The 14,394-nt window shown below is 55.7% G+C and overlaps 7 protein-coding genes across 7 annotated transcripts; 3 read left to right on the forward strand and 4 right to left on the reverse strand.

The window, feature by feature from the left end:
• Nucleotides 1-173: 173 nt before the first annotated feature.
• CHGG_06640 (uncharacterized protein) lies at nt 174-1,190 on the forward strand (the record flags this gene model as incomplete). The annotated part of the gene is made up of 4 exons (XM_001222734.1): nt 174-284; nt 386-598; nt 684-1,019; nt 1,080-1,190. 4 exons carry the CDS (start codon nt 174-176, stop codon nt 1,188-1,190), a joined length of 771 nt encoding a protein of 256 aa, XP_001222735.1.
• A 202-nt stretch (nt 1,191-1,392) lies between these two features.
• CHGG_06641 (uncharacterized protein) lies at nt 1,393-3,151 on the reverse strand (the record flags this gene model as incomplete). The annotated part of the gene is made up of 7 exons (XM_001222735.1): nt 1,393-1,560; nt 1,611-1,743; nt 1,817-2,110; nt 2,176-2,442; nt 2,531-2,739; nt 2,825-2,899; nt 3,002-3,151. 7 exons carry the CDS (start codon nt 3,149-3,151, stop codon nt 1,393-1,395), a joined length of 1,296 nt encoding a protein of 431 aa, XP_001222736.1.
• A 1,379-nt stretch (nt 3,152-4,530) lies between these two features.
• Nucleotides 4,531-5,131, reverse strand: CHGG_06642 (uncharacterized protein; the record flags this gene model as incomplete). The annotated part of the gene is made up of 2 exons (XM_001222736.1): nt 4,531-4,777; nt 4,842-5,131. The coding sequence occupies 2 exons, from the start codon at nt 5,129-5,131 to the stop codon at nt 4,531-4,533; spliced, it is 537 nt and encodes a 178-aa protein (XP_001222737.1).
• A 672-nt stretch (nt 5,132-5,803) lies between these two features.
• On the reverse strand, nt 5,804-6,787 carry CHGG_06643 (uncharacterized protein; the record flags this gene model as incomplete). The annotated part of the gene is made up of 1 exon (XM_001222737.1): nt 5,804-6,787. One exon carries the CDS (start codon nt 6,785-6,787, stop codon nt 5,804-5,806), a length of 984 nt encoding a protein of 327 aa, XP_001222738.1.
• Nucleotides 6,788-8,967: 2,180 nt separating this feature from the next.
• On the forward strand, nt 8,968-10,581 carry CHGG_06644 (uncharacterized protein; the record flags this gene model as incomplete). The annotated part of the gene is made up of 3 exons (XM_001222738.1): nt 8,968-8,987; nt 9,119-9,481; nt 9,534-10,581. 3 exons carry the CDS (start codon nt 8,968-8,970, stop codon nt 10,579-10,581), a joined length of 1,431 nt encoding a protein of 476 aa, XP_001222739.1.
• A 1,413-nt stretch (nt 10,582-11,994) lies between these two features.
• Nucleotides 11,995-12,993, forward strand: CHGG_06645 (uncharacterized protein; the record flags this gene model as incomplete). The annotated part of the gene is made up of 3 exons (XM_001222739.1): nt 11,995-12,067; nt 12,214-12,402; nt 12,479-12,993. The coding sequence occupies 3 exons, from the start codon at nt 11,995-11,997 to the stop codon at nt 12,991-12,993; spliced, it is 777 nt and encodes a 258-aa protein (XP_001222740.1).
• Nucleotides 12,994-13,200: 207 nt separating this feature from the next.
• CHGG_06646 (uncharacterized protein) lies at nt 13,201-14,118 on the reverse strand (the record flags this gene model as incomplete). Its single annotated transcript, XM_001222740.1, has 2 exons — nt 13,201-13,892; nt 13,983-14,118. 2 exons carry the CDS (start codon nt 14,116-14,118, stop codon nt 13,201-13,203), a joined length of 828 nt encoding a protein of 275 aa, XP_001222741.1.
• Between the last annotated feature and the right edge of the window lie 276 nt (nt 14,119-14,394).

Genomic DNA, 14,394 nt, shown 5'->3' on the forward strand with positions numbered 1-14,394 from the left:
ACAAGTATCACACTGCCCATTCACTGCATCTGAACCCACTAACCCACTAACTAACCCACTTACACCAACATACACTCCACAACAGACACAGTACAACTCAACACATTCCCACTTCCATTCGGTGTCTTCGTCTCTCTTAGGTATCCCAAAACTTAGAAAATCAGCCAATCAACATGTTCTCCCTTGAAGGCCACACTGCACTCATCACAGGCGGCACTCGTGGCATTGGCAAGGCCGTCGCCATTGGTCTCGCCGAAGCCGGAGCCGACATCCTCCTCGTGCAGGTAAGGTACCTACCTACCTACATGACATGAACGAGAGAGATCAGGAGATCAGTGATACCAAGCCATCCATCCTCTTAAACCACGTTAACTCACCAAACCAGAGAGATGAGTCCTCCACCGACACCCTCAATGCCGTCCAGGCCCTAGGTCGCACCGCTCGCATCTACACAGCAGACCTGAGCTCGGCCGACGACGTCGCGAAGCTGGTGCCGCGGATCCTTGCCGACGGCCACCAGATCCGCATCCTCGTCAACTGCGCCGGCATCCAGCGCCGACACCCCTGCGAGAAGTTTCCCGACTCCGACTTCAACCAGGTCAGACTGACTCCACCCCTGGCTTTTCATAATAACGAGTTCCCTAAGTAGCTACCTTAACTAACACGCACCCCAACACCCACAGGTCCTCCAAGTCAACCTCAACAGCGTCTTCACCCTTTGCCGCGACATCGGCGCGCACATGCTGGAGCTAGACCCCTCGGCCGTGACCGGGCGCAGGGGATCCATCATCAACTTCGCCTCCCTCCTGACCTTCCAGGGCGGCCTGACCGTGCCCGCCTACGCGGCCTCCAAGGGCGCCGTCGGGCAGCTCACTAAGAGCTTTGCCAACGAGTGGACCGCCCGGGGCATCACCGTCAACGCCATCGCCCCCGGCTACATCGAGACTGACATGAACACGGCACTGCTGAACGACCCGGAGAGGTTGGCCAGTATCAGCGCGAGGATACCGGCTGGGAGGGTATGCTTCTTCTCCTCTAACCCCCCTGTTTAATGCGACGCTGACGTTGTTGATGTGTAGTGGGGGAGCCCCGAGGACTTTAAGGGCACCGCCGTCTACCTTGCAAGCAAAGCCAGCGCATACGTGAGCGGCCACGTACTTGTGGTGGATGGTGGGTGGATGGGACGGTGAGAGATATGCCTTGACGGCGCCAAACCTCATTTGCCTAAGCGTAATAATGAAGAAAACAACTATCTACCACGACACGGCAGTCCGGAACTAGTGATATCAACGGATAAGCTCATTGGCCATAAGTAAGAGAAAGAAAGAAAGTATATACGGATACATGGCGACCTAAAAGTGGTAACCTCAATGGGTAGACTCATACTTCCTCTCAATCCTTCACTGACTGCATAACCTCCTCCATCCAAGGGTACACAGCCCCGTTGGCCATGGGATAGCCCATGTGCAACGCACCAGGGAAGAAACGGGCCTCCTTGGGCGTGCCGTACTCAAAAAGCATCCTCGAGTCTTCGATGGGCATGAGGCCGTCGAGAGTGCCCTAATCAAGTCAGCCAAGACAACCCGCCACTAGCAGAAGTGCAGACTCACATTGACCAAAAGTAGCCTGGTGGACGGCTTCTGGATGATCCCTGTCTCGAGCAACGAGAACTTCTTCTGCGCCTTTGTCCTGTACTCCTCGACAGATTTGAAACCATGTTTCATGGCCATGGCAGGCGACAGCCTTTGATAAAGTAAGTCGGGCAGTCAGCCTTTCGATCCGCCCCTGGCAAAAGGATACATGTACGGCAACTCACTCGAAGGGGTATTCATGCCCGTCCACCTTCTCCAGCCATTTCTGGTCGTAAAAGTAATGGCACCCCGCGCCCTGGGCAACACACCCTACGAGCTGCTCCTTGTGTGTGTGTGCGATTCGGATGGCATAGTACCCGCCGCTGCTGAGGCCCCAGACCAGGACACGCTTCATATCGAACCGCCCATCCCCACTCATCCATTCAAGCAAGCTTGTCCATAGCCTGTCAGGCGACTGCGGGTCGGCGCTGTCGGCAGGGCAGTCGGCGGTGCCGGGGATCTCGACAACCACCACGCACCTGAGTAGCAGTCAGTGAGTCAGTCGACAAACAATAAAAGAAAAGAAAAAGAAACAGGTACTCACCATCCTCGCTTCAAAAACTCCTCACACCTCAGCGTATTATCCGGCCGATATCCATCCAACCCGGTCATCAACACCACTGTGGGAAAGGCGGTGCCCTCCTTCTCCTCCCCATCTATATGCACCATCTTCGGCGTCCGCACATAAACCGGAATCTCCCCCCGATCTCGCCCCTCTGCATACCGATGCTTCACCACAACCTCCTCCACGGGGTTCAACCAGAGCGCCCCCGCCTTCAGGTACGTCTTCTTTTGCATCTCCCACATCTCCCTGCCCAACAACACAGTGTCAGTCAAGCTCCCGGGCAGCGGAGCCGGAGAAAAGGGGGAAAAGGGGGGGGAGAGAGAAAAAGACAAACCACTTGACGCTATCGTTAACCTGCGGAAACGACGTGATATACGGAAACCGGGCGATGCGACAAACAGCACATGCTCGCAGGTACAGGTTGATCACCTCGGCCGTCTTGGTCCCAATAGCGGCACCGAGGTCGGCTTGGCCGATGAGACCCTCGGCTGTGGAGCGGAAGGCGTTGGTGTAATCTGGGGAAGAGGCGTCGTTGATGTTGTTCTTTGAGGGGGGGGGTTCGGTTAGGTAGTTTGGTTTGGCATGGTTTGGGGGGTAAAAAGGCGGGAAAGGGGTGGGGTGTGCTCACCCTGATGAGTTCGTCAAAGATGGGCGCAAAGTCTTCGTACGCGCCGTCGTGGAAGGGGTAGAGGGACTTGGTGCACTAAACCAGGGTAGTTAGTGTCTTGCTGAGGGTTTGCTGTCTGGCGTGATGGGCGGGTGTAGCTCGAGGGACTGCCCGCTGGAGTTCTATCATAATACTCACCGGTAGTTTCCATCTGGTTTCCCACAACGCTTCGATTCCGTCGTGGTGCGGCATGCGGTGCTCAAACGCCTTGTTTCCCATGGCCCAGTGACTGGGCGTCTTGCCCTCCCCACCACTTGTTGTGGCGCCCTGGCTGGCGTGAGGAGACATGATGCAGGAGAAGATTGGAATAAGCTTTCGAGAAGAGAAAGTCGTGATCAAGCTAAAATTCGTGATTATAAAGACTTTTGCCTCGTGAAAATAGTAGACCCGTTCTTGCGTCCAGGGCACACGGAGACCGAGCTTCGTCTGCGTCGAGGAGACGATGTTGATGGTGGAAGAACGCCGAGTTTCTTACAGGCCCTGGAAGGTGTCAAAATATAGATTGCTTGCTTACCCCCTCAAGTCCTACGTTTGGGAAGGGATGACACACTCGAATTGAAGGAGTGCTATGCGGACCCGGGTCAGAGCGACATGAAGTTCTCTGTCCATGTTTGACAGGCGCACTCGAGTTCGTAGTATAGGTGAGAGGAAGAAGGAACGGGCGTCGATTACTAAGACTGGCCTGAATCTTTGTGTCCTAAAGGCGTCGGAATTCACGGGTTGGGGAGATCCGTAGTCCGAATGTCGTGGCCTAAGATAGCCAAAGCTCTGTGCCGGTAGCCTCGGGTGGATGAGAGGAAAGAGGAGGGGAATCCAAGTTCGGTGGGTAAGACAGAAGTGCTAGGCCAGACAGGACATTACGCAGGTAAGATCATGTCGTGATTCTCAATAAGTGAACATAGTGATGTTTTAGTGGTTATCTTGGGATGGAAGCTCGTATATCGGCTGGGCTCCTCCGTGCCGGCCATGGCGACCTTAATACTAGATCTCAGTCTCGGGAACCCCGTCCAGAATAAGGAGTCTACAAAGCTTCTCCGACGCATCTGTGACTACATTCTCGGCCTATACTGTGCTCGGAAGTCAGTGTAACATTAAGGAACTCCGATGGGGGTTGCAGTACATTTCGGGGTGCCCACTCGGGGTTGGACGGAACTGGTATCGGAATTCGCCCCGGATCACATGGCAAAGCGAAAAGGATGGGCGTCAATATGTTGTTCGTGTCTGTGCTGTGTATTGTGTAACACACACGCAAAGGACACCGGTCTGGGACAGCGGCCGCCCGCGGGGTTGCTCCAACTTGGAACCATGGAAGGCGGGCTGAGGGTGCCCATCGAGGGAGAGCGTCGACACAGCGAGCTGATTTTGCGCTGTCGTGCGTGCTTGTCTATCGAGTTGGCGGTCAACAGCCCCAGTTCGCGGAAATGAATGGTGTGTGCTCGAATAATCATTGAAAAAGCAAAAACACGCTGCTCTAGATCTAGCTCTATCCGATTCTTGTTACTCAAACCTCCCCACGCATGCTGTAGCTGCATCTCTCTGGGCCAGCAATGGCCAAGAAAGAGAGCGTTGGCTCTTAGAGATTGGACGTCTCGTTGCCTGTTGCTGTTGCAAACCGATGCAATGGAGTCAGCTACACTGCGCTACACGCCAGGCGCCCGCCGCACAAGCTATTGGGCACCGTTACTCTTGGGACCCTCATGGTAATGAGCCATCTCAAGGCCGGCCCTCCTAAAGCCGCACTTGACGTAGAAGCCCTCGTTGGCTTCGCTGCAGTCGAGTATTGTCTTATAGCATCCCACTTGCTTGGCAATGTAGTCGAGCGCCTGAATAAGGCGCAGACCCAACTTCTTGCCCTGTTGGTCCTTGGCGACGGCGATGTCCTCAATGTGGCCAACGGCGCCGAGATTGTGGATGCTGGCGCGAGACAGGGCGCGTTAGTCTTGTGCTGCGAACCTAAGGGAGGGGGGTTGTTTCTTACAACTTGCGCTCCACAAGCAGGGCACCAGTGCCGACGATCCTTGGTGGGTTGGCAGTGGTGTCCTCAATAACGAGGATGAAGTAGGTGCCGTCTTGCTTTGAGATCCAGTCGTAGCGCTCCTCCCACCGCTCCTTCGAGATCTCGCCGACTGTTGTTAGAACTCGCAGGCAGTCAAGGAAGCCGGCATCGAAGTCATCCCGACGAAGAGGCCGGAGCTTATAGCCCTCGGGCAAGGCGGCTTGCACCTCGGGAGACAGGTATTGGGCAGAAAAGAGAGCCTGTTCAGCCATTGCGGGGAGGGCCAAGTTGGTAACTCTGATCTCGGTCGGGTCGGGTTGGGTTGGCTTTCGCTGTCGAGGGCGTTCTCGTGTATCTCGGGGGTTTCAAGAGATCTATGAGGGATCTGAACTGCGCGCAATTGATGGCAGTGCCAGCTAGACCTTTATGACCCAAGGAATCGCGGTGTAGTTATGTATGTCGATCAATTCAGCTTATTCGAAACGAGGGGCACTTGGTTGGCTCCCCGCTAAGCATCCAAGCCAGGGGCAGATTCCAGGGAGTGGTGGGCCCTCGGCGTTCGCTGGTGGAAATGGGCCTGAAGCGGTCTTGCCGCGCTGGACCCTCTCGTCTCGTCAGGTACCTCCTGCTGCTTCCGCAACCGGCGGCGGAAATAAAGTCGACCTTTTCTTTTCTGCTGGCCTCTCAATCCTTCGGATAGAAAACGGCGAATACACATTCAAGAACTTCTACTGCCTTCTGGACAGGGCAGGGAGAAGGATAGGTACTTAGAACTCCCCCGGAAACGGCAGAAGTTGGGCCGACAACCCAGGTACCTATTTGGCAAACACTCGACCACACTTCCAAGGCGTCGCCGATAATCCAGAATAATTTATGGAAATACAGCTTAATGAAGGAGGCCGGTGAAAAACCACTTTATTTCTGTTTTAAACACTATACACTGCTTACTCGGGCTTCTCGGTTACAATCTTGCCGTCCTTGTCATAAAAGATCTCCTTGATCTTGACGGACCGCAGGTGGTTGACGCCCTTGCTGAGCTCGCAGTCGTGGTGGAACAACCACCAGCGGCCCTTGAACTCGACGATGGAGTGGTGCGTGGTCCAGCCAAGCACCGGCTCGAGGATGCGCCCGCCGTAGGTGAAGGGCCCGTACGGGCTGTCGCCGACGCCGTACGCCAGGTAGTGGGTGTCGCCGGTCGAGTAGCTGAAATAGTACTTGCCGTTGTACTTGTGCATCCAGGCGGCCTCGAAGAAGCGCCGGTCGTGGTCGTCGGCCGCGATCGGCTCGCCTGTCTCGGGCGCCAGGATCTGGATCTCCTTTACCTCGGTCGCGAACTGGCGCATATCGTCCGTCATCTTGGCCACGCGGGGGCCCAGCGCCCGGGCACCCTCGCCCGAGGGCTCCTTGGGGCCCTGCCACTCAGCCTCGAAGATGTCATTGCCCTTCTGGTAGCACTGCAGCTGGCCACCCCAGAGCCCGCCAAAGTACATGTACGCCTGGCCGTCTTCGTCGACAAAGGTAGCCGGGTCGATGCTGTAGCTGCCCTTGATCGGCTCCGGGTCGGGCTTGAAGGGGCCTTCGGGGCGGTCGCCGACGGCCACACCGATGCGGAAGATGCCCTCCTTGTCACGGGCAGGGAAGTAGAGGTAGTATTTGCCGTCCTTGAAGGCGGCATCCGGGGCCCAGAGCTGCTTCGACACCCAGGGGATGTCCTCTGTCTTGAGCACGACGCCGTGGTCGGTCACGGGGGCGACAGGGTCCAACGAGTCGGTGCTGAAGACATGGTAGTCGGCCATATCATATTGGTCGCCATTGTCGTTGAACTGAATGTCGGTCTCGCGGTCGTGCGACGGGTAGATGTAGACCTTGCCCTCGAAGACGTGGGCCGAGGGGTCAGCTGTGTAGAGGTGGGTGATCAGAGGCGCCATGGTGATGGCCGTCGTTCTGGGGGTGAAAGTTGGAGTTGCGGGGGAGCTATGCGGGGTGCGGGGGAGGGGCAGATTGTTCTTGGAAAGCAGAACAGAGGAAGAATTCTGGTGATGCACAGAGGCGTGGAGGAGAGGTTCACACAAGCTGAGGGATTCCTACTAGTTATATACCTAGGGGATCTACACAGTCTCAAAGGACTTCAACCGCCCAGGAGCTCACTGACGACCTTGAACCGTCTCCAATGCCCCGTCGAGTTGGGTCGGGCGGGTGTGTGGATGTCGGAAGCACGAGGGTCTGGTCCCATATTCCTATTTATCCCCATTTAACCGTCCGGCCAGTATTCCGGGCAAGACACTTGGCGGGTCGGCGGGGCCTTTGCCGTGCCGTTGCCGTGACTTGTGGGCTGCGTGTTTCTCATCATCATGGCGAGGCTGGTTGGGGTTGAGAGATTTCTAGGTATCTTGTGGGCTGCTCCTGCGCACGCCACGACCGTGTCATTTAACGCCGATAAGCAAAGGTACAGGGGAGGGGCAGTCTGCATTGGAGTCAGCCGCAAACCTAGTCGAGCCAGTCCGTCGCCCGGGTACCCGGGGTACTGGGAAGAGATGCTCCTTCGTAGTCTCCACTGTAACTATGGTTGGTACAGCGATGTTCAGCGCATCATGTGGGTGGTGAGGGCGAGTTGTGGGGGATGGATCGAAGGCGGGGAGATGGGGTTGGAATGTTCCTCGCGGGAATGGCTCTGATGAATGTGGGAGAAAACGGGGAATTTGCGGGCCGGTCTTTACCATCACCTGAACGGCGGCCTTGGCAGTGGAGGCTCACATTTTCCCATTCTTCCATCTCATCAGCCTACATCCTCGGAAGGCATGCTCTGACTCGCCTTGTGTTGTTGTCCAAAAAAAAAAAAAAATGGCACACGATCGTCGTGGTTCCAGGTTGATGAAATGCACCCAGAGTTCCAATGCATGCAAGTTTCGGGCCATGCGAGTTGCTGTGAGACATTCTGGGGTTGATTGCTTGGAATTATTGGAACGAAGCCGTTGCCAAGCTTCCATTCATGGCTCGGAATTCAACTAACACCACACATGCTCTGGGCTCTGGCTCGCTCCATCTGTTTGGTGTCGAGTCCCTTTCGGATTGTCAACGGGTGGGAAAGGACTGAGGAAAGCCATTCTCCCCTTCTGTTCACCAAGCCACCCAATCGTCTGGTTAGCCGCCAATAAGTAATTTTTCGCGGTCCATACTTGGTAGCAATGGCCCACCCCCTCCAAGAGCGGCGGAGCTGGGCGCATCAACGCCATCAACACCACACCACAATCTAGACTGCCAAGCTGGGGCTAGATGTTCAGCCCCAGGACTTTCTCGTCAAGGCACACCTATCAACGTCACGAAGCAACGCCACGACATGCAGGCCCTCCGCATTGGACATCGTGACCCCTGCTGCGTCCAATATCGAAGTGCCGTCAAGGGGGAGAGACGTGGGCAAAACCATGCGCTTTCGGATTGGGCACCCAAGCAGGCGGCATGCCGTCGGAGCGCAAGGCTGGCTGGCTGGCCGCCTGGGCTGTTTGATCAAAGAACACCGCCAACAAGTATCCGTCGCCGACGCGCTCTCGCGTCTTGCGTCTCGTGTTCCTCCGCAAATAGACGTTAACCATACCGAACACACAGATACGCTACGATGTTGATTGCGACGCCGTCACCGACGTCCACGCTCTCGCCGACCCTGGCCAGCGCGTACGGGCTTATCCAACCTCGCCAGACCGACTACTTTGGCGGCAGCGACGCGGATTGTTACGTATGGACCGACCCGTCTCAAGCCACTTACTCGGTGGACGTTGTTTCCATGGAGCTAACGTCGAGTTCACCAGAATTTCAACAATGGCCTTCAGTGTACGAGCATTCTCAGCGGCTGCTACGGCGACATCCTCGCAGCCACCGATTACAACTCGGCAGCGACAGCCTGTTTCTGCACCTATGGAATCTCATATCTCGACTGCTTTTATTCGCAAGTAGCCACGGGGACCTGTGCAAGTTACTATTTCGGATCCGCAGGCACGTCCAGGTCCGGCGCTGATTTGATACCAAGCTTGGCTAACACCGAGGCTATATAGGTTACGGCGACTACCAGCGGTCTTACTACTCCGAGTACTGTGGGAGCATTCCGCCCGGTGTCATGGCCCAAATCCAAGCCCCGTAAGGCTAGGCATTTCCCCTCTGTATCACTCCGGCTAACTGGTTCCTTAGAACTAGCGTCTCCTTAGATTTTGAGTACGTTCAATAGCCGTACTTCTGATACCCGTGAATGTGACTGATGGACGCTTTAGAACGGTAGATGTGGTCCGGGCTACAGGCGCTATTCAGCAACCCAACTATGGCCAGCCGCCCCAGTACCAAGGGGAGGGAGAACTTCTCAAAGGTCCGTGCAGCCAAACTGATTTCACGCTTGTTGATGCCGGCAGCACTGTGTACTATGGCGGCTTCGTGGGCTGCGTGAACGACAGGCCCGAGTGTTGTCCTTGGGCCGTAGGGACTCCGGCTTCGGCTGCGGCGGGGAGTGCTACTACCGACGGGGCTGCGATCAATGCCCGGGACAACACCGACTTCCCGACACCCGTCAACGGCGACTTGGCTGTGCTGGCGAGCTGTGCCGACGACTACTACTCCATTTCCGGCGGGTGCTGTCCCAAGTATGTGGCTGGCTCCCTGTCCGCCGCTTCGAGCGTTGCTAACTTGAATTAGCGGTTTTTGGCCTTTTACCAAGGCTGTAGGTGGCATCACGCCTTGTTGGAGTTCCGTTTCAACCGTCGAACCTCCTACCCTCACCCTTGAAAAGGACGCAAAGACGAAGGATAAGCCGACATCAGCCGTCGTCAACATCGTCTGGTCCATGCGCTTCGAGGTCGCAGATCCTGGGGGTGGCGGGCTTTCGACGGCGGCCAAAGCAGGAATTGGTGCAGGAGCGGGCGTTGCAGTCATTCTCATCGCTGGTCTTGCCATCTGCTTGTGGAGATCTCGCCGCAAGAACAAGAAGCTGGCCGAAGCTCAGCAACCAGCACCTCCAGCCCAAGCGCAGATGCAGCAACAGCAGCCGCCCTTTAGCCAACCCCAAACGATGCCACAAGCAAGTGTCATAAACGGTCAATACCCCCCGGGAGCCTTTCACCCAGGCATGGCAGCAATGCCAACGCATCCCCCCTCAGATCGCACCAGCACCGTGACAAGTGGGACCTCGGCATTCCCCGCTGTCCTCATTCCCCAGCACACGGGCACCTCTGGCGGCGGCGTGAGCGAACTCAGCTCTCAGAGCGGCCAGAACCTGTTGCACAACGGCCAGTCGGGTTACTACGCTGGAGGAGCCACCAACCCGCACATCCCCTACGGCGGTAGGAGCGGGACGGGCAGCCCAGCGGTAGGTACTAACGGGCAGGGCTATCCGGCACCGATCGCGGAGGCGGATGAGGGTCATCAGCAGCAACAATATCCTCAGTATGGCTACCAGCATCAACATCCGCAGCAATATCCGCCTCAAACACAACAACAACAACAACAACCACAACATTACCTGACACAGCAGCAGCAGCAGTACTATGGTGCTTCCCTGGTGCAGCAAATGCCACCTCAAGGACAGGGGCAGGGGCCGTACTTCCCTCATCCGCAGGCTGGATATGCGTACCCCCCGCAGCAACAACCAGTCCATTCGCAGAACGTGCCCGAGATGAGCGCCAGCAGGGAGGCGGATCCGCCTCAGGAGGTCATGGGTAGCCATATACAACATCATGCGGGTTAGAGGCATGCCGGACCGTGCTTTTTTTTTGTTTTCGTTGTGGCTTTTGGTTGTTGTTCATGTGCGGTTTTCGCCACGTAAGGGGTTGTAGGGGATGTAAGGGATGTAACATCTAGGCCGTGCCTGGCGTCAGGGGTTGGTGAGTGAGGCGAGTGTGCAGTGCTTTCGAGACGATCGATACCTAGGGATAATCATGAGGGGTGTATTTTGTGTCTTTGTTCTCCCTCCCTCTGCACCGTGTCCGTCATCGTTGGCTGCGCTGGCGTCCTGGCGTCCCGGGAATGCCGGCCTCCAACATCCGACATGTTGAACCACACCGGTTCACTGTGAACCATCAAACGGCCTGTGCGTTGGCTTGATATCTTTGGTACGGGCTTGATCCCCGGAACTAAAGCGATATCCGCACAAACGAGAGCCAATGATCTAGGCACCTGGAAATGTCGGTCAGGGCTCCCAGGGTCTCACCTTCTTGCACATCTCGGAGGAACTTACAGGCGTTTTCCCCAGAAAGTGTATACTTTCCGGCAATGAATAAGGCTCAGGTTATGTATGACAGACGAATATATGCTCTCTAGCGTCGATGTAAGGCCCCGTTCATCGGGATCGACTCAATCGAGAACTAATCTGGTAGTTATTCATTCGCAAGCAAAGCCTTGGTTGGTTTCCTAAACGGGCAATTGGAATTCTTTAGCAGCCAACCTTCCTAGGGAGGTTGAATGGTGGGGGCGTATATTTTTATGATTGGTTCGTCTGCCAGCCTGGTTCGGGAGTCTGGCTTTGGTTGGTCCGGTAAGGCACTTCACGACCTCCCCGCTGCTCCCTCCCTTACTGCCGTGGGATGGGGGATATGCTGTACAACCCGAAGGCACCCAGTGAATGAAGACGAGGGGCCTTGGTCGGGGCGCTGCTTTGCTCGCTGACCCAATAGGGGATTTTCAAAACTTCATCGGTGGCTCGGAGCAAATTGTTCCTTGCTTCAACTTGGACAGAACCAAGCTGCCTCGGGTCTTATTTCTGCCTTCCTTCAAGTTTCTCAGCATGCTCACTTCGTACCATCCTCAAAATCTCCGTTTGGGATGCTAGCTAACTAGCTAGCTACCAACCTTGTTTCTGCCGCACCATAACAACTCCACTGGTGAAGGCACGAGTTGTGTTTTCATGATTCTTGGTTTCACATGTTGGCGGCCATGATGACTGACCCCTTAGGACGCAGTCCTCCCGCTATGATGCAGATGGGCCGAGGCACCTGTGAAGGGCACACAGCGACGGACGGCCCTGGGGCATGGTCCAAGTTCATCGAATATAAAAGTACCGTCTTTCAATATTCATCACCCAAACCGGAAACAAAGCTAACAGAGAAGCGAACAGCTGAGCGCACACACACTGGATTCTCCCCTCTGTTTTCGGCCGAAGACAATGAGAGTAGCTATTCCTACCCCAGCATTACTTCCAAGCCGGGCTACCAAGAGTACCCCGAGCCTATCAAAGAGTACGGCGAGCGTCGGGGGTGGGAGTGGTCGCCAGAAGATGGAGATTATGTTGTGAAAGGGCAAGGCAAGCGGATGGTCCAGGGTTATTCGCAAAGAAAAAGAAGAACTAACACGGGATAAGACGGTAAACGAGAGCTGTTCACAGAACACCAGATAGCTGGAGTGCCGCCCCCGGCTCCAGCAAGCTCAGGTCCTGCCCATAACATCACACATCCCGACCGCGGAGGAGAAACACAACCCCCCGGAAACTCGCCGGAGCGCAGGGTGAACTGCATCCCAAGGCCGACAATATCTCAGCCACAAAGACCATCATATGAAGAACCACTAGGTCCTGGTATGTCTGATACTCCCTTCCGCAGCAGAAGCCCCCTAAAACCCTAATCTGCAGGTTCTGATATCAATTTTCTCAGAGTTCAGCGCCATAGCTAAGCCCAAACGCTTCTTTTGTACTGGCCGCGTCTTTGCGACAGTCTGGTTTGAGCCCAGCACCGAAGACATACTCCAGCAGCAACCCAAGCCCAGGGAGTGGTCGAGCGTTTGTCCGGCTTTTCACGGACAAAAGCCCGTGGCCAAGATTCGCTGGTTTGTCGTTGTAAAGCGGCGGCTGCACCATTCACTGTGCTTCACGATTACAACGTACGCGGGGAAGGCCGCCAGCAGGACAACCCGCGGCCGGGCGGGGGATCATGCCGTGTTATTCAGGGTGGGTATTCAGCCCGAGGCCCCTGATGACGACGAGGACATCACTCGGGGTCCTATTGGTATCATTGTCGAGGACGCCGAATACTACATCTCGCCGTTTGCGAGGCTTGACTGCGGGAGGATTTACACCGTCGAGGATAACCTGAAGGTTGCTAAAGTCGGGAGAGTGCACCGGGACTTTTTGCCCGCGTTAGAGCAGTACTACAGGGACATTGTGTTGTAATAATAGGCGCGGCATCGCCAAAGAAAAGGGGTTGAGAGCATGGATGGGTCGGGGAGCATTGCTCTGGCGTTTGGTGTTTTATTAGAATCGCCCAACTTTTAGGATAAATGAGTAGGTACACACAAACAAGTAGTAACAAGCAATAGATTGTAACCTACCGTTGGTCGCTAGTTGGAACTTCTTGTCCTTAAGTGAACACCTCAACACCTATTTCCATGTTCCCGTACTCTTTGTTTCACGACCATTCACTCCCTCATGTACCCAACTAACCCCTAGAAATCCTGCACTCCCGGTCTCCCCACACAGCACCCTCTCTCTCCCTCCTTCTCCCCTACCCCCCTCCCCCCGATCCCCGCCGCTCCGCCCCGTCCCACTCTCCCCAGCACTCTCCCCACTGTCCGCCCACCCCGGATCCTCGTCCTCGAACCAAGCCTCCTCCCTCTCCTCACGCTCCAGCACGTCATACTCGTCGTCGGCGTCCACCGGCGCATAGTCAAAGTCGGCATCCTCACCGCGCACAAAACGGTCCCGCAGAAATTCCTCCCACTGCGCGCGGCCTTCGGCGCGGGTTTTGGGTGGGGGGGCCAGGGACGCGGTTTGGGATGCGGTTAGGGCGCTGAAGGGGGACGGGGACGGGGATTGGGTGGGGTTGGGGGCTTCCGTTCCGTTTGTTGTTGTTGTTGATGATGTTGTTGTTTCTATCACAGTCGTGGTGGTGGTGATGGCGATGGAGTCGTCTTGGTTTCTTTCGACGGTCTGCTCTCGCAATTTGGCTAACCGCTCCTCGCCCCGGAGAAGGGAACCCTCCAGCACGCGGGCGTAGCCCTTCTTACGGCCTTCAGCCTCGCGCTCTGAGGGAGTTTGGAAGCGCCGGATGAGGGAGTCGTAGAGGAGGGGGTCTGAGAATGGATTAACATTGAATTCCTTGAGTCGTGGGATATACTTCTTCTCACCTGCAAGTTCATGTTCATTTGATTCAAAATACTTACCGTGTTTCTCCAGGTATGCCCTTCTCCGATTCTGTACTCGGATCTGGGCCAAGCGACCTGGGGATCTTGGTGACCGTGGTCGGGGTTGTGAGAATGAAAGTGGTGTTGACGGGGGGGAATCGAACCGTGGAGCCATGACGACAAAAAAAGGGTGAAATGTGTTTTGAGAAGCTAAGATGGTGTCTAGGCGTGAGGCATGGAGGTACGTATTTAAAAACCAATATGTGCAACGTTTGAGATAACTCGGGCTGACAGGGATGAATCGAGGTGGGATCGAGGGTGGCAAATGTTTTGATGATGGATGAGTTCAAGAGAGAGAGAGAGAGACAGCGTTAATTTGTGCAATCCCAGTGAGAGTTGACCCACTAACTAGAGCCTACAGGTAGGTCGGACACTAACAGCGCTGTCGTTG

Source organism: Chaetomium globosum, genomic scaffold (genome assembly GCF_000143365.1).
Source record: "Chaetomium globosum CBS 148.51 scaffold_3 genomic scaffold, whole genome shotgun sequence".
In the NCBI taxonomy this organism is placed as follows: Eukaryota; Fungi; Ascomycota; class Sordariomycetes; order Sordariales; family Chaetomiaceae; genus Chaetomium; species Chaetomium globosum.